This window comes from Lissotriton helveticus, chromosome 10 (genome assembly GCF_964261635.1).
Source record: "Lissotriton helveticus chromosome 10, aLisHel1.1, whole genome shotgun sequence".
NCBI lineage: Eukaryota > Metazoa > Chordata > Amphibia > Caudata > Salamandridae > Lissotriton > Lissotriton helveticus.
The window spans coordinates 796,142,543-796,158,798 of NC_136071.1; the positions used below are offsets into that span (position 1 = coordinate 796,142,543).

The following is a 16,256-nucleotide window of genomic DNA, read 5'->3' on the forward strand; positions in this document are numbered from 1 at the left end:
AGTGCCTCTCTCGAGGCCACAATGGCTTGCATAATGTCACTCAAGGAGGGGTCCCGTGTTTCGGCCGAGCCTCCAGGGACAGGCGCTGCATCCTCGTCTTCCATGGTGTGCCCCGGATCATCAAGCCGTAGCGCTTCAAAGCCCTTCTTTCTGTTCCCTCTGACCAGCTTGAGTGCGTGTACCAGCGGATAGGTGCGGCACCCACCTCGAGGACCAGATGGATACTGGCGGTAGGCAGCACAATTCTCACAAGTCCTGCGGAGGGAGCGGCACCTTTCGCTTCCTTGCCCCCTTAGCGTGGCCGTGTGGGGGTTTCACTGCCCAAGGGCAAGGATCCATTTATCGGGCCGGCGTAGAGCGGGACCCGCGTTCTCATGCCCCCTGCGAGAGTTCCTGAATCGCCCACACCCTCTGTCTTGCAGCATGAGCCAAGCTCTTCCAGTCTTAGTCCCAGCCTGATTGTTGCCGCTCCGCTGGGCCTTGTACTCCTCAGGTGACCGCACTTCAGGCACTGTCCTAGCACCACGAGGGCACCGCCATCTTGGGGTCAGGCCGGGCTCCCATAGCCGTCCCACGGGGTCTTTCTGCAAACTCCCCACTCGTTCTGGGGGCAGCACCGGGGATCTCTCACCTTCCGCTCCCCTTACTGAGTGCCAAAAGCCGTGCCGCTCGTTGGGGGAAGCCCTGACCAGGCGGCTCCACTCGCGACCTCAGCCGCCATTTTGGGAGCCTCCGGTCCAGTAGCTGCGGGGGCCTCCTCTGGTGCCGTTATGACGCTCCCTGGGCGTATTTCTCCGTGCCCCCCCTCGTTCAGCAAGGGCACAGGTATTAGGGGTATATTTTCCGGGGTCGGGGACCCTGAGTGATGGCCAGGATAGTTACGGGAGAGGGCGGCCGCGGAGGAGCTCCGGAATCCGCTGTCGCCTACATCGGCGCTCAAGCCACGCCCCCACCTAGGAAGGTGAAGTTTTAAAGATGTTCAAATGTAACTGAAATTTCATACTGTAAAGTGCTCTGCTACCAATGTAGCTAGGAACTCACTCAAACAAATAATACATGTATACTGTATCAACAAAAATCTTAATTGTTTTGTTTGTTGCAGACAGGCAGATAAGGGCCATCATTCCTTCCCACTTGTGATTTTGCATTTAAGTGTAAACTACTGCCATCTTCAAAATGTGACTTCTTGTGCTGTCAGAATAATTTTGTTTCTCTTGCAGGAATCACAGTGCATCGTTTGTGGTGTGTTGGCCAATGGAGGCTCGAGCAGCCACATCGTGCTTCAGCGAGTTACTTCAGCGAATTGTGATAAAGGAAGAAACAACTTGGTTGACTGATTCCTAGCCTGCGTTTTTTCCTTTCAAAAACAGAGCGGAAATCTTGTCAGGCGGATAACAGACTGATGGCCCATGTTTGTGAAAAGTCATGAACGAGGCAGTCTGCGTTTCATCTCATTCGCAGTCGTAGCCTGCATCAAGCTAATCCAGTCTGTACTGGAGTTAGCTAAAATGAGAGAGAGCTTAGACAGAGTGTGCTATCCAGGCAGTTTTTGAATTGTATTAAATGCTGGGAAATGTTTCCCTGGTAAGGCCCTTTACACTTCTCAGGTCCACATCTTGTTGTGTAAAGCTCAGACTGCCCTCTTCCTAATCTGCAGACTGAGACTTGGTCCACTCGTGAATTTCACACCAAGAAAGAATGCATAGGAAACATAACAATAAAGGATAAGCACAAGAACCGATAAAGGCTTCAGGTCAGTGGTAAACAAAACAGCTTAAAAGATTTAAATTGCTTAATAGATTGGGCTGCTCTGCAGCCACACAGGCTGATGAAATTCGCAATGGGGAGTAACAACTTCAGGGCTTTTAACATGACCACATGCTCAACTCTTAGATTCAATATCTACATATGGCTTACAAACTCTTTGGCTTTCAATATTTAACAATCTCCTCATCAAGGGAATGCCAGTCTACTCGTAGGAATGAATATCCTGGCAGCCTTACATGGTAAACCATGAGTTACTGCTGCCCAATCCATTAACTTGTTAAGGAGAGGCAGAGTTGTGCCTTGGAGTGTTTTCTTAAATCAACTTCCCCATATGCTGGGCCTCAGTTCATCCATATGTGGACTTTTAAATCAGATCGGCTTCTACTCACCCGTGATGAGCCATAGTATTTAATCACTCCTGCTTTTCAACATCCAGATACCTAGAACTGTGTCCCATGCTTATTTCTTTCTTTCAACCTATGGCATTTAACATTTATTCTGCATTCATTTTAAGTCCTACAATGACATACCAGCCACACCCTTCATACTTCTTTTGATAAAAATACTTTAATTGCCTTCCAATGCTAGATCCACCACCCTGGTCCTAGTGTTTTCCAGGCTAAAACAGGGAAGTACTAGTTTTAATGATTTTCAGCCCAACGAAAGCCCTCAGAATCAATTTCATAATGGGCCTTCATTTAAAAAAGGCAGTGAGTGTTCCTTTAACATTCACAACAACCATACAAAACAAATAGCAGAAACACTTATTTATAGGCACATTAAGAAGTTCTTCTGTATTCTAGAGTTACCTGTTGTTTGCCGTCAGATCACACTGAAACCCTGCAGGCTGATGTGAAAACCTCACCAATGGACAACGAGCATTCAAGATCTTGTGCACACCTACACATCCTGGGCCAAAGTTGTCAATGCATTCTCCAATCACAGAAAGAATGTTCTGTGTGGCCGCTCTTCCTGAGGAAACTCGTTTCATCTGAAATTCCACTGAAAAGGGCCCGGGCAACTATAGGAAAAACACATACTGGTTACATCTATAAAAATTGTACATTAATTACAATTTCACAAGGATTATCACTTAATGCAATGTTAAAACTGAGCCACACAGGAAGATATGCTGCATGTAGACTAAATTAGCACAACATTTCATGGAGACTTTCTAGATGATCCCATTAAATGGACTGTAAAACATAGGACCCATGCTAGATTCAAACAGCCACAAGAAAGAGAATTATATAGTCAGTAGAAAACGTGTCCTTTTACCTTGTTATATAGATTAAACACGCCAACAGAAATGTCAAAAGAGAAAAAAAAAGCACCATATTATTTTAAGAAATTAATTAAATCCAATTAGAAGCAGAGGGACAACTCAACATTGAATTTTTCTGAATAAAAAAAAGTGGGGAAAACGTGCACTGAAATTTTTTACTTGTATGAGTCTTTCATATAAAATCCAAGGGAAAGAAATAAGGTTATCAGTTTAATGTTATAGTTGGAAATCAAATAATTTCCCTTTTTGAAAGGGGCAATTTACTTCCACCAGCTCATATTCTGTTGTTTAATTTACACATACTTAGACCTTCTGTATAGTCCATCTATGCTATGAAATGTTCAATTGCATGTTTGAAAATGTTCCAGGATATCAGCCACCTACCTTTTCCATTCAAATATCCATATGACTACTGGCCTTTTGCCATTGGGGTGCTTTTGGCATTCCACATAATATAAGATATTGGGTGACAAAATGTCGCATCCGTTCTTGGTGAAACAATAGGTGAACACCACAGAACACAAACAGTTGCACTGAGAATTCTCCTGGGAGGAACAATTATTTTTTCTGCACTACCAACTCTGTGCTTGTACTGAAAACTAAAAACACTATTGCATCTTCAACTGTATCAAGCACTTATTTCTGCACTGGACCATTCATAAGCACTCATTGTTCACCTTTAACTGAAAAACACACTGATAAAATCCTTTCTGTGATAAACAGTCTCTTTGCAATGTCCGCTCCCTTCCCAAACATACAATTGAAATATTGGACCTCATTACCAATCCCAAACCCGATTTATGCTTCTTTTCTGAAACTTGGCTCAATCCCACAATCACTCCATGTATTCCCTTAGCCATCCCCACAGACTATAGTTTACTCAGACTAGACAGAGTAACAGAAAAGGGGGCAGAGTGGCCCTCGCTTTTCGTAGCACAGTTAAGGTCTCCTGTTTAGATACTCTCTATGAGGATTAGATATAACTTTGTATATTAAGGGCTCGATTAGGATGGCAGGCGGACTTGTGTCCGTCTGCCACCCTATCGGAAATGGGACCGACCGACTAGCTGTCTGCGGTCCCGCCATAGGGATTACGATGCCAGTGCCTGCAGGCAGTTGCACTGTGTATTCTTTGCATTGGATGGATGGATGGATGGGTTTTTATATAGCGCAATATCACCGCCAGGTCTCAAAGCGCTTTGCATTGGGAACCCGTCCTGGTTTTTCCCTGTGAGATAGCCCCAAGGTGAAAGCCAGGCATCCCGCCGCGGGGGGCCGTAGTGGAGATTAAGCAAGCTATTGCCCAGAGTTGCAGAGTGTGAACCTGTGATTCGAGTAGGCACCGAAGCGAGAATTACTGAGTCCGTGGACATTTTGGGCTCAAGACCCTGCCGCGTCGGGAATTGAACCCTGGTCCCAGGTCTGATCTCAGCATCCGGATCTGCCTCCTCTAACCAGTGAGCCACACTTCTCCACCTTGCATTGTGCCGGGTGCTGCTAATTGCAGCACCAGCTACTATGCAAAAATGCACCCTGTACATATTCCTGCACTACATGGCAGGCACCATGCAGTGCCTGCCACATGGTGCAGGGATATGTAGTGGGAACCATAGGCGCCCCCTCCCCCCCCAAAAAAACCAATTGAGGCCCCGGAGGGCAAGGGGGGGCCGCTCGTAGTCCCCAATGTCCCTTTCCACCTGCCTTTCCATGGCTGTTCATCGGCAGAAAGGAACATTGTAATGCCTATGGCAGTGCCTGGCAGGCACCGCCACCATTGTAGGCATTATTCTGCCTCTTCCGCACCGGCATGTTCTAGTAGCCCGTCAGATGTGTGGTAGTCGGTCTTGCAGACCGCTAACAAAACGCCCAGCATCCTAATGTGGTGGGTGGGAAACTTGCTTAGGCTGGCGATGAGACCGCCACCGATTGGCTGTCGATGGAGGTGTCATTGCTGTCCTACTTAGCCCCTTAGTCTGGAGGTTACAACTGGGGAATCCTGGAAGGGAGCCTTAGTCAATCATCCTACAGGACGTAAACAAATTTTAGCCATAAACTTCAAAACAATTTATTCTGCTGTGGGACTTTAATTACCATGCCGAATTGGTCACAGATCTGGAAACCAAACTCCTTCTCTCAAATCTGGAGACATTAGGGCTGTCCTTGAAGGTCACCGGCCCCACTCATACTGCCGGTCATACATATGATCTTATTTTTACAAATGTTTTGGACCTTCAGGTTAACACTCCGCTTCCCCTAATTTGGTCAGATCACATTATGCTCAGTTTTCAGATGTCTCTCAATGTAATGCAATGCAAACCAGCGCGAATAATGAACCACAAAGGCAGATTAGGCCCTGGAAGAGAATTTGTGAGTCTTCATTCTAGTCTAATTTTCCCTCTCAATACATTTCAGAATTCTCATCCATTAATAGTGGGCTCACATCTTTTCAAGAGTCTTTAACTCACACCTTGAATATAATTCCACCTTTAAGACCTAATCACTGCAAGTCCACTCAGTGGCGTAACATAGGCCTCCGGGGCCCCCACAGTGTGGGGGTGGCCCGGGTTCCAGGGGGTTCCCTCAGCACAGTACCCTGGCCTGAGAGCTCCTGACTGAGTCCAGAGGGGGGGGTCTTTTCACTTAGTTTGCAGGCGGGACTCCTCAAGTTTTGTTACGTGAGTGAGTCCACTAGACCTTATGCTTTATGGTTCACGGAGAAACTTACCCAAGAGAAATTAGCTTGTAGGAAACTGGAAAAGAGATGGTATATAGCCAAAGCTCCCTCTGACAAAATGATCTACAAATCAGCCCTAATTAGCTATTAAAAAAATTAGAGCCACTCGTAAGTGTCACCTGCTCAACAGAATTGATGGCGCTGGTAACTCCACCAAAGAACTTTTTTAAAGTTCTGAATAAGTTTATGCAGCCGATGGCTTGTACTTCCCCTACTCCAATCACACAGGAACTGTGCGAGGCCTTGGCTAACCATTTTGAGGACAACATTGAGAATATATACAGGAACCTCACCAATTGCCCCCTTCCTACTGACTCTTTTCCCATCACTCTCTCTACTTATAACTCCTCCACTACCGTGAAGCATTTTGAATTCATCACGCCGGACTCAGTTTCAGATATGATGAGCAAGGCCAAGTCAGGTATCCCCTCTGATCCATCTCCTCCTCACATAACGGTGGGACTTGCCAATTCTTTACTCGCCGCCATTACAGCACCTTTCCCTTGATACTGCCACTTTACCTCAGGCATGGAAGATAGCGCAGGTCATGCCCATCTTGAAGACACATAATGTGGAACCTCTAAATCCAGCATACTATGGGCCAATTTCTCTTCTCCCTTACGTTAGCATGGAAAGCCTAGGTAGCAACACTTTACCCAGTATCAGGAATCCTACACTCTGCCAGACCCTTCACAATCTGGGTTTAGAGCCTCACACAGAACTGAAACAGCGCTGATGGGGATTCATAATACCATAAGCCTCTACTTGATGAGGGTTGACCAGCCATGCTGGTTCTGCTTGATCTCTCGGCTGCCTTCGACACCATCTCACACTCCATCATGATTTAAAGACTTTCTGAGATTGATGTCGGAGGCAAAGACCTTGGCTGGCTTCAGAGCTGCCTCAGCAATCATACCCAGATTGTCAATCTAGGTCCCTTTAAATCTCGGGTTATGTCTTTGGACAGAGGAGTCCCTCAGGGCTCTTCACTAAGCCTTTTACTTTTTAACATCTATGTGGGACCTCTGGCTCAAGTTGTAAGGTCCTGTGAGTTCAGTATCATCTCATTTGCAGATGTCACACAATTGATCAGCTCCATGGGCCCAAACCCTACTCTATTAAACTGAAGTTCATGGAATGCATGAGGAAAATTGTTTCCTGGATGTCCCAAAATTGCCTACAGCTCATTGGTGATGAATCAGAAATTGTGCTGCTTGGCAAGGCCTAGGACTACTAGACGAAGGATTGGTGGGCACCTGAATTAGGCACTCCGCCTCAACCCAAAATGTGGTAAAAAAACTAGCCATTTTAATTGAGGAAAACCTCTCAATGAGAGGGCAAGTGTAATCTACATGCAGCACCTGCTTTGGGATATTGAGAAGAGTATTTCAATGGCTGCCTCTCCATACAAGAAAGACTCTCACGCAGACACTTGTGGTCAGCTATCTAGATTATGGAAATGCCCTAATGGTAGTGGCTAATGATTCTCACCAGTCTTGACTACAAGTAGCTCAGAATACCGCAGCCCGTCCTGTCCTCAAGCTTCCACCTTGCACATCCTAAAAACCTACGCTTAGATCATTCACTGGCTTCATTAGGAAGGAGCGATTTTCAAGTTTCTGTGACTGGCCCACATATCTCTTTCAGGTAAAGGGCCGACATATCTCGAAAAGTAACTCTCAATTTATTGACCCACCAGCAATTTGAGATCTAAGGATCAATTCTTGCTATGCTCACGCCGTATTCACAGTCAAACATGCCTGTTGATCCTTCTCTTACATGGGCCCTTTTCATTGAAACAAGCATCCTTCCACCTCACAATTGTGTCTGCTCTGATTTAGTCTGCTTCAAATAGCTGCTTAAAACCTGGATCTTATGACCATATCTCATCTTTTCCTTTCTCCTCTGGGACTGAGTTCAGCACCTGGAAACCCCTGCGGGGGTGATTCACCTTTGCTATATTAAATATTTAGATTACATAACATACCATTTGCACGTTAAGGCCCTAATTACAAGGGGTGTGTTATTTTCAATGGGCCTGACATGGAGAGTTAACAGGCACAATGGAATTTTAAACTCAGCAGACAACACCGGTGAGTGCTATTCGTCTGATGACTTGACCTACTTCAGGCAAGCAAATTCTCTAGTTGGAATACTTCGGAAAACTTGTGGAAATTGCCACAATAATCCCAATATCCATTTATTCGCAAAAACTCATAATCCCCTTTATGCCCCCCTCCTGCCCTTATTACGCGCAAATGCAAGGACTCCTAGTAATGGGAAATTTGGGGGGTGGGGAAAAAACACAGATTTTTATAGGCAACACGTACAGAGGACCTAAGCTTGTTTTTCAATCATGAAATTATGTCTGAATGGAGAGATAATCCCTGTATCTTTGAAGATCTGTGAACACTGTTTCAGAGAGAAAAACAGAAGCATTTCTGGACATATTCTTTTCCAAATAGTTCTGTAGAGTGGGGGTGAAGAAGAGACTAAATGATGGGCCAGGAGAAAAACGATATTGCCTCTGTATATGATTTTGCAGGCTGCATAATATATACATATAAGCAGGCACATAAAAGGGCTGAGGAACGTTTGAATGTTTTCCACTGGGAGCAATTCTAATGAGCCTGGAGGACGTTGTGGGCTCTAGATGGACAGCTGCTCTGTCCATGTAGAACCCACACATGTTCTATTTGCGCAGAGTTGCTTGGGGAAATCTACATGCGTATATAGAAGGAAATGTCTCATAATGGTCAAAGGAACTCAAAGTTGGAAGAACAAGGATATTGGTTGACCTTATCCTCACCTGATCGTGGCGAAGGGTGAACAACTCGGTGATGCAGGTTCCTAGGAAGGCAAGCATGAGAGGCCCTTACACACAACTCCACAGTCAGTACCCTAAAGAGCAGACAGATATTGTGCATGACCATCCATAGCCAAAGAAGAGTATGCTAAAACCGATGTCCTACCAAAATATGAGATGGTAAGCACATTGAAGAGTACTGAATTGAAAGCGAATATTGGATTACTGCTCTGTGGCAGGTTTACTGCTGGTTAACACTAGGCTCCAACTTCAGTGCACACATTTTTCAGAGTAACTATGATCCTTAGAGGGTTCTGTAAAATGACCAGGTCCAAGACGCTTCATAAAACAGCTGTAAACAAGACCTGTGAACCTACTTACAAACTTGCAGCTTTTTGGGATATTTGGATCATGTTTGTGCAGCAGCAACTTAAGTGATAAACACTGTAGACAACCTTGATGAACCACAGATGGAGCTGCGAAGCTGGATGTTCCTTTCCGAGATATGTGTAAATTGGTAGGCACCTGAATCACAGCGAGAAATCCATCTAGAGATTAATGTGCAAACATAACTTTTCGACCCTTGAGTTAAATGTATTTGATCAATTGCACAGCTATTAAAATCAATACAATCTAATAGCCAATGCTAGAACTCTAATAAAGGTGCACACACTTTAAAACTTGATACCCCAGCGTCATTCAATTGTCATTAGAATTAACGCAAGGAATAGAATGGCTGATAAATCATAATACTGGCCATCGGCATACAGAATCAGAAGGTGCTTGATATAGTTAGGTATACCTAAAATGCGTTGTTACAGTACGGCCAAAGAATAAACATTAAGTTAAAAGTACAGAGGTAAATACTAAAACTGTCTTGATTACTTTAAAAGCTTCGCCCTAAACAATCGTAAAAGTACCACTGCAGAATATGGGGAAACATCCTTTACAACGCAACTTTTACCACGCAGTGCCTTTACGACGCAACTTTTACAACGCAAACCATTACAACGCATTGCGCTGGGGGGCGCTCTAGGATAGGGAATAGGTTTAATTTACTATCCAACACCTTCCCTACTATCCACGGGGACTGGAGTTGGAATATTAAATTAAACAATTCACTATCCAGCGCCCCAAAGCACTATGCGTTGTAAAGGCATGCGTTGTAAAAACAGCGTTGTAAAGGCATGCGTAGTAATGTCATACATCCCAGAATATGCGTTAAGTAAAAAGGGCTGATGTGAATACCAGAGTTAAACCTATATTAAAACAATGGATAAACACTAACATGAATGCATTACTAAAGGTGTAGACACAAGAGCCACAAGAGTTGTACGAGTGGGACCCTGTTGGAAGTAAGTGGCTTAATTAGCTGCACCCAGTACAAAGAGGTGTGCAACTCCAGAGGCAACAAACAAGTGATCTACTTGAAGTGCAGGCTTAAAGTGTATCTAAAGTACAAAACACAAACGCCATGTGAAATACTGAAGTAAACTCCCCCATTAGATGGAAGGTGCCTTGGCTAACAGCAAGTAGGGCATAAGGCATGCACCAACGTGGCCTGCCAACTAATATTATACTGAACACTCTTATTCAATGCGCTTCAAGTTAAAGTGCTAATTAAAGTGTAAGTTCGATAAGAGAAGCTGGAGGCACCTTTCACACTTTACCTTTAATCACTTGGGTTCAAAACTGCACCAGGAATTCGGGAGGCCTGTGGAACCCATAGCCTCCAAGACAGCCTGGAGAACTGACTTTTAAGAATTTCAGGAGGCGATCAGACAACTGGGTGGACTCCCCCCTTTAAGCAACATTGCATTGCCTCGTTGCAAGTGTGAATATTTAACAACTTCAGGATGGGGCATAACCAATACCTTCCGTTAGGCAGTAATGTTTTTCAAATGCAAATTATATGAATAAGGAACTTTACTCCCACGGCGCATAGTCTGCACTTGGTGTCCTTTACGCACCCTGTTTGGCCCTTATTTTGATACAAGGAGAAATGGGGCGGAGAATTTCTTCCCAAGTATCAAACTGGATGAAGTGTTGACTAGAAAATACTTCTTTTTTCTAGGCAAGCAGATGAAATAACCTCTATATCCCTCCCACGATACAGCCACATCCATGTACATAACCACTGTCATCACTCTTTCATTTTGACAGTGAAAAAACGTTGCCATTATATATTCCCAAAGAAGGAAGTAATGCCATTATACTTTCCGCAAATCATCATGACATTTTGGTGCACGGAGAGTCCAAAAAGTCAGATATTGTGCATTACATTCTACCAAAAACAGCGTGGACAACCTGGACCACCTTGGGAGGAGCTACACTGCACGCAACCATTTTGGCATTTTTTTTATATATGTTGGATAATGCAGCCATGGCCTGCTATGAACTGTGGGTCCTCCCATTTCCCAGAGGTAGAGTAAAGTGTCATAACAGAGAAGGAGCTCGTCATTGCTGCTGGGAAAATTAGATGCAGTCCTGGGGTGTAGAAAAGTGTGCAGGACATGGCAGTTATGATCACGAGCATCATGTCTGCTGCACATGCTCTAGCTAGTGTACACCAACCTCTCGATCAAAAGGGCTCCATTACTTCTGTGCTACAGGAATAGATAAACATCACTAAACTATGCACATATTATGGGAGGTTACATCGCTGAAGTGAAGTGCTATTTTTGACAGACGCTTTTCCTGCCATACTAGAGATAGTCCTGTGTATGGGATTAAAAAAAGACCTCCAAGACTACAATGCTGTTTAGAGTTCAGAAACAACGTTTATTCAAAGAGCAAAAAATCTGAGTTGGTGTGCTGCCATCTATGTTATGTTATTAACACTTATAACGCGCACTGATACTCAGGAGTGTCCCGGCGCGAAAGCCAACTGCGATATCGAGGAGCTGTGGATTAATTAAAAAACAAGGTCTTTAGCTGCTTCTTAAACGCCCTGGGATCCTGAATATTCAGCAATGCATTAGGAAGGGAATTCCAGGCTTTGGCTGCCTTAAAAGAAAGATAGGTACCCCCCATTTGCGTAAGGCGTAAACGGGGAACCACTACAAGATGCTGGGCGGCTGAGCACAATTGTGGTCAGGGGACGTAGAACTCAAAGCGCCTCCTAAGATACGACGGCCCAGATTTGTGAAGGGCTCCATGGGCAAGAGTGAGGGCTTTGAATAGGACACGTTCCGCGACGGGGAGCCAATGAAGGTCCCGTATATGATGTTATAGGCTCGATCTACCAGAGATATAAGCAGGACTCTTGCTGCCGTGTTTTGAATAACCTGCAACTTTTTCAGCTGGTATACAGGCAAGCCGATATACAGCGCGTTGGCATAGTCAATACGTGACAGAATAATGGCACAAGTCTACATTTCCTTGGCTGGTCTGGGTAGCAATGGAAGGAACTTCCTAAGCAATTTCAATGTACCAAAGCACCCTCCGGCCTATGCTTCTAAAAGTCATGTTTTCATTGTTCCTAATTGAAAATATAAAAAAAATGGGCGTTTCAGGATTAAGAAGTGTTGGTCACTCCATAAGCCAAACAGGAGATGGGGGAAGTTAATGTGCATTGAAAATAAAAATTCCAACTTCTGTGAGTGCGTGTTTTCCGGAACTGTGTAATTTGATATTGTTTAATAGTGCATTATTATAAATTAAATATTAAAAAGTCGAATCGTGGAATATTTTATACCCTTAATTTGTGTGGGAGGCCCCAAATACATTTGCTAGGTTATTCTTGATACACCAAAAATATTAAGGAGAAATAGAATAATATAGTGCTTCAGTGGGATCATTGGCACACATTAGTGGTTACTGGGAAGAGGAATCACTATTAAAAGATTAACATGTTGCCTCTTCTTTTGAAGATCCATCTCCAATGGTAGTGCTCTTGAAGGAGAATCTTATTACCCCGACACGTTGTCTCCCTTCCCTGAAGCAACCCATTATCTCCTTTTACAAGTTTCCCTTTAGATCAGATTTTTCAGCTGCTATTTCATACTGGTTTTGATTCCCTTTGTACAGAAACTCTTGTAATTAGTTGACCTTTAAAGATTCTTCAGTATACTTTCCTTTCCAATCTATTTTGCGTTTAAAACACTTTCACATTACAGGTAAAAGTGCCTTCTCTCTTCCGGACTCCTAACAGTCATTTCTAGACGAAGCAATCTTCCTCAGCCTGTCAGTTTAACAATACCACAAACGAGCAGATTAACCTAAGTTTCCTTTCTCTGTACACTGTTGATACCAACAGGACTCCATTCTTCATCGCGTAACTGAACAAAGTTACACACCGCTTGGCAATTCCATGTCTTTGGAGGGTCTAATGATTGCATAACTTTGTATGAGCTTAAGACTTAATTTCTAACCCTGCGATCAGACAGCAGAGTTAAGAGCCATCAAAGCTTTTGTTGCACCTCTACTATCAGTAATTAGCACCCAACGTCTTACTTGGGTATACCAATATAGTTTATTTTCCATTGTTCAAAGTCAACCATGCACTTCTCATGGATTTCTGTTTCCTCCTTCAACATGGCTGAAGTATAGTACATCTCACCAATAACTCCTCAAATAATCAAAATCAAACATGGGGAAAAAAGGCAAGGTTTTTAAAAAAAATGATGAATTTGACAAAGCAGAATAAGTAGGTGTCTTAATTCAACTACACCTGTGTCCTGCATCCATCATACATGTAATTAACCCCAAGACCTACACTGAGTCTGGCCTGACTTCCTACATCTCCCAGACTTTATCTCACAATGTGGCCCCTGATACTCTGTGTTCTACGAAGCATCAACATGCTCCTTTTTATATGGGTCCACAACACTCCATGAACAAGTTAGTCTTTTAGCTAATATACCTGTACATTAATGTTCAGAAGAACTGGTGTGCAATAGGACACGCATAGTGTTGGTTCTTTTCATTGATTCAGGTTGGTTGATAGATTTCAACCAGGAATACAAGACATAACCTTCCTTGTGGTCGTAAAAGATTAAACAACTATGAGCACGGTCCTATCAAAGAAGGCAGTGAATTTATCTGGACCAGTTGCCTAATTTAACTCCAGTACTACGAAAGACTCCTTCTTTAATAATACAAGATTCCAGCTCGTTCTGGTCTTTTCCTATGGGAGATCTACACCCTAAACCGAAGAAAGGGAAAACTCAATACAGATTTGTATTTCTTACAATGCTGCTTGATAAAAGAAGAATTTTCATTGGTTACAGCTGATAGGCCCGATACTGGGTCTTTGGAAGAAAGATGCAGCTGAGTGGTTGGCAGCAGAAGTCCATGATGCAGAAAGATGAGAAGATTCAGGATGATCTCAGAGTCTGGTGTGCAATGACTGATAAATGGAGTGCCGAGGAGAACGATATCTCTCAACATAGTTTCCTCCCAAGAGCAAAAGGGTGAGGTAATGTTTATGATTGATGGTTGATCAACTAACGAGTGACAAAGTAAAGAGAGCAGTGAAGGGCCTCTCCATATATGCGTAAGAAGCCTGGTGGATAATATCTATGTACTATCTACCACCCATCCTTTTTGCTCCTTTCTGTGGATATTTCAATGAATATTACTGAATGAAAAAAAACAAATACGTGTTGAATAAAAATAAAAAGATCACTAATTTGTGGTTCTACATAACGTGTATGACACAGAAACAGGATCACAACAGACCCTTCCTGAAGCACTTAAATTGGTTAGCAGTAGACTACAGGATTACATTTAAGTAATTATGCAGTCCAGAGAGGGTTACTTTAACAAATGTCCAGGAAATCTTCAAAGGTTGACATTACCAGCACACCAGCCATATTTCTCTGATCCTTCACCTCACACCTGTATTAGCAGTGATGGTTCAAACTGATTAAGTACTGTGTTTGAATGCTGGGAATACAGAGCCTAAACTTACGGTAACCAGGTCCGACAGCAGCACAAACCACAACAAGCGTCTCAAAACAGACATGTTTTCAAATAAAGTCAATCTCAGGAAAGCAACCATAGACAGACAGGGCACTCGGCTCGCATTCATTTCAACTCACACTGGTTTTGCCTCATCTAAGTTAGGTTTGACTATAAACCTGAGCTGTTTAACCCGTTCGGTGCTGATGACGGCTCAGGGCCGTCATGAGTTACGGTGGGCGTGTGATGATGACGGCCGGGAGCCGTCATGACCACGCCCGCGATCGGAATGTGCTGCACAGGCACAGAATTCCAGCCGCAGCCAGGGGGTCAAAGAAGTTGAAGGTATGAGAGTGGCACAATATAAACTCCTTTCGGAGAAATATCTGTCACCTTCACAAAAATGGTCTTCAAAAACCACGTAATCAACAACATGCATTTTGATTTTCATCACAATAAAATCAAGGGGATACAATTACAAAAAATATCATGGCATAGACTTTAACATAGATTCGAGAGTTACATACTAAAATGACTCAAAGGGTCCACATGGGTCACTAAACACTGCAAACAACTTACAATCATGATACTACATTTGGAATGAGTTGCGTTATTCACCTTAATATGTACTGCATGATTTGCCAAAACAATGCTAACAAATGTATCCAAAGCAACAGAGAAGAAACTTTCTACCACTATACAATGTAGTGTTTAGACTTACTACAATTCTAAGATTAATGTATTAGCTACATTATCAGCAGTATCAATCAAGGAAATATGTTCATGGGCATGTTATTTTTCAGAACAATCTACATCGGCATTTTGAAAAATAATAAAAAGGGGTAAAACAAACAGAAGGCATGGTAATTTGGCAAGTAAATTCATTCAAAATGCAGTATTCGTATATGACCAATTCAGACAGCAATACCATCCCATGATATTACACCCAAATACGGTAACATATAAACACTATTTCATCACACATCAATGTAAAGCTGGGATGTCATAGGCCTCACATGCACTGATGTTTTTAAACTCTGGCCCATTCGACCACCAAGGCAGCAACTTTACTGCACCAATCCTTGGCTTTGCAAGAAACAGCCCAAAATTATTACACGATTTCATGCCATGACCAGCAGTGTAGTCTTCACCAAAGCCAAGTCACAACTGAGGGCAAGATTCCAACAACTCTGGTCCAAGAATGTGGCGAACACATCACCAAACAGACTGAGAAAATCCTATTTTTCGGACACACTCCCCTGGCACCTGGAAATTTGCTTCAAGTGCTACAGATTTTAAGTCACACCTAAACACCGCATGAGCTGTGCCGCAAGACAACTCGTTTACAATTCAATAGGCTTATTGCCTGCCCACAGCATACCATTAGTTTTTTTCATGGTAACTCATTTGCAATCTTTTGACTGCTTAGTTTAAGTAGGCTTCCCTTTCTTTCTTGGGTTAGCTCCTCCCTGGATCATGGATACAGAACATGTGCTCTTCCTCAAGTATTTGTAACGCACAATTGTTTTCTTTATTTTATATGCATTTCGGTATTATTCCTGAACGTACAATGTGCTTTCCTAACTTTAACACAGGCATATAGCTTCTTATTTGTTTTGCTTTCACCCTAACAGCCACCTCTATTGACACTTAGTTACTTATTCCTACACTATACTACTGTACGCCACTCTTCTCCACTCTACCCCACCCCACTCTAGGCCACTCCATTCCACTCTACCCTATGCCACTTCACTCCACAC

At 43.4% G+C, this 16,256-nt stretch overlaps 1 protein-coding gene across 1 annotated transcript in view; it reads right to left on the reverse strand.

Annotated features, from left to right (window-relative positions):
- MTPAP (mitochondrial poly(A) polymerase) overlaps window positions 1-16,256 on the reverse strand; it is a 141,711-nt gene that overhangs the window by 52,239 nt on the left and 73,216 nt on the right. Inside the window, exon 5 of the mRNA XM_078663387.1 lies at window positions 2,577-2,788. Within this exon, the coding sequence (XP_078519513.1) occupies window positions 2,577-2,788 (212 nt within the window). The remainder of the gene's footprint in view (window positions 1-2,576; window positions 2,789-16,256) is intronic.